General features: G+C 49.8%; 1 protein-coding gene across 1 annotated transcript; it reads right to left on the bottom strand.

The window, feature by feature from the left end:
- Positions 1 to 471: 471 nt before the first annotated feature.
- On the bottom strand, positions 472 to 7,032 carry LOC149326616 (uncharacterized). Its single transcript, XM_089562978.1, has one exon. It carries the CDS (start codon positions 6,230 to 6,232, stop codon positions 3,446 to 3,448), a length of 2,787 nt encoding a protein of 928 aa, XP_089419104.1. The 5' UTR covers positions 6,233 to 7,032; the 3' UTR covers positions 472 to 3,445.
- Between the last annotated feature and the right edge of the window lie 844 nt (positions 7,033 to 7,876).

Raw genomic sequence — 7,876 nt, 5'->3', positions numbered from 1 at the left:
GAGACAAGAATTGGCTGTCACGTCGGTATCTGGAATCCCTAATAATTCAAACAGAAAAAGCCTTAACCACAACGCAGGCAATCTCCCGCCTACGTACGCAAGATTCTTGGGGCGATTACTGCAGCGCACTTAAGCGATATGCTTCGGGCTTTCCGCCCAGTGATCAAGGCTTCCGTATGGAAGCCGAAACGTCTTCGTCTTCATATTAAACAACAACCTTTTGGTCAGCGTTCCTTCTATTCAATTCATGATACCATACCTACATGCGGGATCACAGCGGCGTGCAGCTGCTGCGCGGCGCGGCGTGGTTCCGCTGGGACAGCAGCGACGAGCTGAGTTGGGCCCGTTTTCTCTACGTCTGGCGTGACGTTACAACAGAGGTCAAGCTAAAGGTCAAACGTGGTCCACCGGGACGACGCTGAAGGCTCAAAACCTAGCGCAGGATTGCTTTCGCAATAATAATAATAATAATAATAATAATAATAATTTTATTGCCACAACACATGGTGATACATACAAACTCGGGCCTGTCAAAGCCAAGGGAGGCTTGCAGGACTAGGCCCGGCAAAATCGGCGAGCGAAAAGTAAGGCAATAAAATGTCAGGGTAAGTGCACAAACACTGAAATACAAATACTAAGGAAGATAAATTGTATAAAGAGATGAAAAAAAATCACATTGGAATTTACAAGTTTCTTGCATCAATTTAGAATTAAAACACAGATTTGAGCATTTGTTTTACGTTTGCTTTAGATGTAGCGGTCAACACCTGATCAGGAAGCGTATTGAAAATTGTAGGGACATATACACATCGTCTTGCTTTGCCATATCTGGTTGCGTATCTGGCGACCGTGTAGCGTTGACAATTCCGTAGTGTTCTGGTAGAAACTGCTCTCGTTTTGAAAGCAGGATTCCAAAAGTGCCGAAGAATAACAGTATGCTTATATAAAGTTTCAAAGGACGGAAGACCAAGAAAATTAAAGAAGTTTACGTGAGGGGGAAAGGAATGTTCACAGGCGGTACTTTTCAACATATATTTTAGAAGAGCGTCTACCCGATCATGCCACCTTTGCGAAGAGTGCGCAAACACTGTGATGCCATATCTTATAACACTGTATGCAAGTGCATGCATGACTGTCTTTTTCACCGATAAAGGAAGGAAAGATTTAACTGTAAACAGTAACCATGCCGTTCTACGTAATCTGCCGCAAACGTAAGCCATGTGACTATGCCATGAGAGGTCGCTATCCAAGTAAATCCCCAGATATTTTATGCAATCACATTTTCAAGTGGAATACAATGACAGTCTTCATCATTATGGGTGTGCAAAAAAACCGATTCACTCAGTACTGTTGTCTTTAATGGGTTTCTAAAACAAACCAGTTTTGTTTTTTGTTGATTTACTAAAAGACCATTCATGGAAAACCAGTTCATTGTGATGCATTTTCTTGCAGTAAAGCAACAGCACTTTTGTAGGAAATATGCTTCGTAAGCAAGACCGTATCGTCGGCGTACTGAAAGACCAAGGTATTTGTTACTGCTGAGGCGAAGTCATTGATAAATAAATTGAAAAGCAATGGTGATAGGATAGATCCTTGAGGAACCCCAGCCCCCAACATCTGACGGCTGCTAACGGCTGTGGTGTAATCAAGGGCTACGACTTGTGAGCGATCTTCTAAATAACTTCTCAATAGGTCATGAAACGGTCCCCTAAATCCAAGCAGGTATAATTTTTGCAACAAAATTTTATGATTTACAGTGTCAAATGCCTTGGCGATATCTAGAAACAAGCCACATGCAAACAGATTGTGATCAAAAGTTGCATACAATTCATCTGCAAATTCTTCGAGAAGTGAAAGCGTTCCACGACCTTCGATGAAACCGAACTGACGGTCAGACAGAATAGAAAATTTTTTCACAAAAGAAGTCATGCAGTTGTTAGGGACGGGGTAGCAGCATCCCACCGCTGCCACCAGTTTGTTACGGTCGAGGTAGCATGGACGTGCTCCGGAGAGTGAATTGAGGGACGCCTGAGACGAGGCTGCTGGGAAAAGACAAAGAAGAGGAATTTATACAATATTTACAAGTGAGCTGCAGGAACGCTGCATCGTGACAGCTCAACACAAGACCATCATGACAAAAAGCTCTCCGGCCGTGCCGCTGCCGGCTTTTTAAGAGTTCTCTTCCCTAGGGTCCCTAGATGGGGGCCGGGTTTCATTGGCACCAATCACCGACACGCACGCACTCACTCACTCCCGAGAGATCACGCCGTCGTCACGCGCTGGGAGAGGGGAACGATGCCAACCACGTAGCGCAGACGCCGAAATGTCCATGAGCGGCGTTCTCGCGCATTTCGAACGCGCGTTCCCACTCGGTGTACGGGAAACGCTCGCTCAACCGGGAAGACGGACGCGGCTTCCGTGGCAATCCAGGCGTTCACCCAACGCGCGTCTCGGGGTTTGTCGGCGTTTCGCTGCTGCCATGTCGTCGTCTTCCCCAGGACGAAGGCGAGTCGTAACAGACTGCCCCGCCGGGGGAAGGAGATCCCGATGGACAGGGGACAGCATCCGCTGTCCGGAGGGATGTCGCTTGAGGCTGGTCTCAACTGCAGTCGGTTCTCTCTCGGCGGTTCTGGAGCTCAGCGCACCCTGAAGTCTTCCTTTGCAGGTGCAGGTTCCCAAAGGGCACTGCAAAGTGACTCGTGCTCTGCTAGCGTTAGAACCACGCCGAAAACCCAACCGCTCAGTCCGCAAGCACGACACAATCCCCACTAAGCGATGCCAGGCTCTTTCCTCCTTACAAAGCCAATTAATCCCTGGGAGTAGTTTAGCAGCACTCAGAAAACTCCCACAGATCGGCACATTACACCACAAAGCGCATCTCAAATTTAAAACAATAAACACAATCAATTGGTTCAAAATCCTACATCAGGAAGAAAAAGACCATTAATCCGCAACTATGATGCTGATTCTTGCGCTAGGGACCTCAACTTAAGCCATCGGCATTACCTTTGAGACTCCCCTTTTTGTGATGTATTCCGATTCGTAATGACCCCGACATTATTTCATTCTGCATAGCAGCATACTGCCTTCACCTTGCATATCCGCGCAAAGATTCGCTCAACATCGGAGCCAAAGTCACATTAATTTCCCCAATTCCAAAAAAAATCAAGCGACTCCAGGCGCTTATGCTAGTCGCTTACAATGGCCCGTCTGGCTAGTACTTCCGCGTGTCAGCGGACGCTGCTACACATAGGCACCACTAGTGCATGTTTCAAAACAATTTCAAAAGAAACGCTTTCAATGTAAACAACGCGTCGGGAACCTATTCCTGCTCAAACTCTTTCTTTTTCTACAAAACTTTTTGTCTGCAGGAATGGTTTAAAAAAAGAAAAAGCAAACAGCAGAGACATCCTCGGAATCCGCTGCTAGCGAGCCGCGCCGCGGCTCAAAGGGGTCGCCTATTCTTCAACCGCGCCCTGCGCGGACGCACACCAACAGTGGCTTTAGCAGCCGACAATTCACAAAATTCGAAGGGCTTAACTGCGCTTCGACACCTGCGAGCCTCAGACGCCACGCGACATTGATTTGTTTCGCACACCGGCCGCGTGTCTCCAACACCCAAGTAGCGTCTGAACATTTGAATGCGAGGGGTTGACGGACGCGCATGAAAGAAACGCCTACGAGAACTCCTTTCTCGATTCAACAGTGTCCTTCGACTGGAACGCGTTCTGCGGCGTTCTTTCATGCGGTAGCTGGGCGTCCTCTGCGACCCGCTGTGAGGTTCCACCGTCCTGCAAGAACTACCGCGGGGTCGCCGCGATGGGTCAGGTGGCTTTCGTTTTTTTTGAACGCGCCCACTCAGTCTGGCCCTTTTTCGGCGCCTGTCGCGTCTGGAGTACTCGGTTGACTCGCGGTCAATCTCTTTAAAGCAAAACGACGTCTCCAAATTTGGGCTGCTATTGTTCGCCGGCCGCATCGAAGAAATGTCTCCCTTGATTCCCTCATTGCGCCGGCCGGTGAGCTCACTATTCTCTTCCTGAGAGAAAACGCCAGCCTCACTTTTCAAAATAGCCTCGGCCTCAAAGTTAGAGACGGCCGCTTCTTTATTAGCACTGACAGTGCTCTCGAACAAAGCAGGTCGCTCGGCTTTGTCTTCGATGGGATTCCTGCAACTCACAGTTTGCTTTTGGTTCCCATTACTCTCTGCTGAGAGCAATAACTTGCCCTCCTGAGGCTTGCTGTTCGATCCTACTACCCTAACGCTCTTGCCCGGAACTTGAACTATGAGACGCTGTTCGGCTAACGTAGCGTTATTGTCCTGGGTACTACCTTCTCGATCGCAGCAATCAGCCTCCTTCCCGGAAAGTGCATGCTTCTCTGGGCTCAAAACCAACGCATTGCCCCTTTCCTTATTTTTAGCAGTGCCTACATTATCGCCCAAGCCCTCACGACTGGCGGATCTGCACTCTTCCTCGTTGCTAGCCTTAGTGCCTACATTATCGCCCGAGCCCTCATGGCTGGCGGATCTGCACTCTTCGCTAGCTGCTTGACCGAACTCCTCGGTCTTCGCTGCCGAAGTGGCCTTTCTTTCCTCAAATAACCCAAGGACTACTTTTCCCAGGTCACGGAGACCTTCGGCGTCTTTCTCCTTGTTCGGCAACGTCGCCTCCGCAACTACCGCCTTTGCAGCAAGCTCCCGAGCTCTCGATCTGGTCAAGGCCTGAACGCTACCCTCACCAATCACGAGTCCCTTTTCGCGCAGGAGGTGATCGGACCTGTTCGAAAATAGGTACGGATACTGAGGGGGGAGCATAGATGACACCGCGGCCTCTGTCTCAAGTGCGCCGAAAGGTCCTTCAATGCGCACTTTTGCAACGGGCAGACACACGCTATGTGCTTCCACGGCTTGTTTGATCCATGCGCACTCGCCCGTGAACATATCGGGTTCTACGAAAGAGGGGTGAACCACATCCATCGTCGCCGCGGAATCACGAAGCACTCGGCACTCTTTCCCGTTCACGACGAGGTCTCGCATGTACGGCTCCAGAAGCTTCATGTTCTCGTCATTACTGCATACTGACAAAAATACGAGCTTAGATTTCGCTTCGGGACACTGCGCCCAAAAGTGTCCCGGCTTCTGGCAAGTATAACACACGCGCGTTTGCCTCGCCTCGAACCTCTTTCTGCGTTCGTTGTCGGCTGCCGCCGTGTCTGTGCGCCCGGTCGGATCATTTTTACTCGCATCCGCACCACGTTTGCCCTCCTTTGGTCTGATGGGCGTGAACTTCGGCCTCTCAAACTTCGAGCCGAATTCACCCCTTTGACCGTCCGTGGCTCCGCGAGCCCGACGAGTCACAAACTCCTCTGCTAACTCAGCGGCTCTCGCCACGGTACTAACGTCTGGCCTGTCCAAGACCCAGTACCGCACGTTTTCCGGTAATCGTCTATAAAATTGCTCCAGCCCGAAACACTGCAGAACTTTCTCGTGATTGCCAAACGCTTTCTCTTCTTTAAGCCATTCCTGCATGTTTGACATAAGCTTGTAGGCGAAATCCGGATATGACTCGTTTTTGTCTTTCTCCGTTTCGCGAAACTTCCGACGGAACGCTTCTGCTGACAGCCTGTACTTTTTAAGCAGACTCGATTTCACAAGATCGTAATCCTCCGCCTCCTCTTTCTTCAGGCGAGCGATTACGTCGGCCGCCTCAGCGGGCAACAAAGTGAGCAAACGCCGTGGCCACGTTTCCTTAGAAAACCGCTGATACTCGCACGTTCGCTCGAAGTTAACAAGGAAGAAACCAATGTCGTCTCCAGTCTGAAACGGCCGCATTAAGTCCGTCATTTTGTACGATACCCGCTCTCCTGCACCGTGTGCCTGACTTGACCCACGAACGCGTTCCATCTCTATGTCGAGACGCTTCATTTCCAAAGCGTATTGACACTCGCGTTCCTCTTTCTCTTGTTTTTCTTTACGTTCAAGTTCCTCTTTCTCTTGTTTTTCTTTACGTTCGCGTTCCTCTTGCTTTTCTTTACGTTCGCGTTCCTCTTGTTCTCTTTTTGCCAATTCCCTCTCCTCAATGGCCTCAAGGCATTCCGCAAGCTCGTCATCTTCAGCCTCTAACGCAAGAATAGCCTTCAGCAGTTCTGGTTTTCTGAGTTTGTCTGATACCTCCAGACCCAACTCTTTCGCAAGCTCCAGTAACTTTGGTTTGCGCAGCGTCTTCAAATCCATGGCTGCTCCGAGTGCTGCTTCTCTACTGCCCGCTATTGTCTTGCTGCAACTAACCCAGCAGCAACGACAACCCAATTACCAGCTCTGTTCCCGACACTAACAAAAGCCTGGCAAAACTCAGCAGAAGAAAGTCCCGCACTCACCAAACCTCGCAGCCAAGAATCCAGCGCAGTCGGTCCGCTGCAGGCAACCAGTCAACACACAGGGCTGTTGCACTGCCCCCGACTCGCCGTTCTGCTGCTCAGCGTCCCGTTGTCCGCAACTCTCCGCCGGCGTCCGACGATTCGCGTCCCACCGCTGCCAACCAGTTTGTTACGGACGAGGTAGCATGGACGTGCCCCGGAGAGCAAAATGAGGGACGCCTGTGACGAGGCTGCTGGGAAAAGACAAAGAAGAGGAATTTATACAATATTTACAAGTGAGCTGCAGGAACGCTGCATCGTGACAGCTCAACACAAGACCATCATGACAAAAAGCTCTCCGGCCGTGCCGCTGCCGGCTTTTTAAGAGTTCTCTTCCCTAGGGTCCCTAGATGGGGGCCGGGTTTCATTGGCACCAATCACCGACACGCACGCACTCACTCACTCCCGAGAGATCACGCCGTCGTCACGCGCTGGGAGAGGGGAACGATGCCAACCACGTAGCGCAGACGCCGAAATGTCCATGAGCGGCGTTCTCGCGCATTTCGAACGCGCGTTCCCACTCGGTGTACGGGAAACGCTCGCTCAACCGGGAAGACGGACGCGGCTTCCGTGGCAATCCAGGCGTTCACCCAACGCGCGTCTCGGGGTTTGTCGGCGTTTCGCTGCTGCCATGTCGTCGTCTTCCCCAGGACGAAGGCGAGTCGTAACACAGTCTAAAATAAATTTTTCTAAAATTTGGGATAGTACTGGCAAAACGGATATTGGTCTATAATTTTCAAGGTTCTCTCTCTTGCCACCTTTGTGTATAGGTCTCACAATCGCTGTTTTTAACATCTTGGGTATTGCGGCAGTCTCTAAGAATCCGTTAAGGATAAAAAGAAGGATATTCTCAAGACTTGCATAATTTCTCTGAAGTAGAGACGCTGCAATGCCATCAAGACCAGGTGGTTTGTTACGTTTGAAGCTGAAGATTACGCGCGCCAGGTCTGCTGCTGACAGTTTGGGCAAAAAGGCGGATGCAGATATGGTACGTGTCAATGAACATCTATCTTGTGGCAAGGATGAACTGGACAGAGATACACTCGCGAAGTGCTTGTTGAATAATTCAGCTGTTTTTTGAGGACTACCTGAAAAAATATCATTAATAGACGACTCATTTCTGTCAACGCCCCTTAAATTGTTAATCAGTGACCAGGTTTTGGCGGGGTTTTTGGCAGCTAGTTTAAATTGCTCACGGTAATAATGCCGTTTAGCGGAACGAATGAGCGCAACAGCTCTATTTCTTGCGGCTCTGTAGTCGCTGCGCATTTTTAGGGGCGCGTTTACACCGCTTCCATAACCAATCCCTGTATAAAATTGCCTTCATAATTGCTGCAGTAAACCAGCTATGATTACGTCTTTGGTTTTTGCGGATGACCCGCTTCGAAGCTTGTTCAAACGTCTTTAATTGTTGGCAGAATAAAGAATAAACTAAATCGGGGGGATTAGACCTACATAATGC

This window comes from Amblyomma mixtum, chromosome 10 (genome assembly GCF_055824585.1).
Source record: "Amblyomma mixtum isolate Tamu chromosome 10, ASM5582458v1, whole genome shotgun sequence".
In the NCBI taxonomy this organism is placed as follows: domain Eukaryota; kingdom Metazoa; phylum Arthropoda; class Arachnida; order Ixodida; family Ixodidae; genus Amblyomma; species Amblyomma mixtum.
Note: the sequence above shows the minus strand (reverse complement) of the source record. Positions and strands in the feature narration are given on the sequence as shown.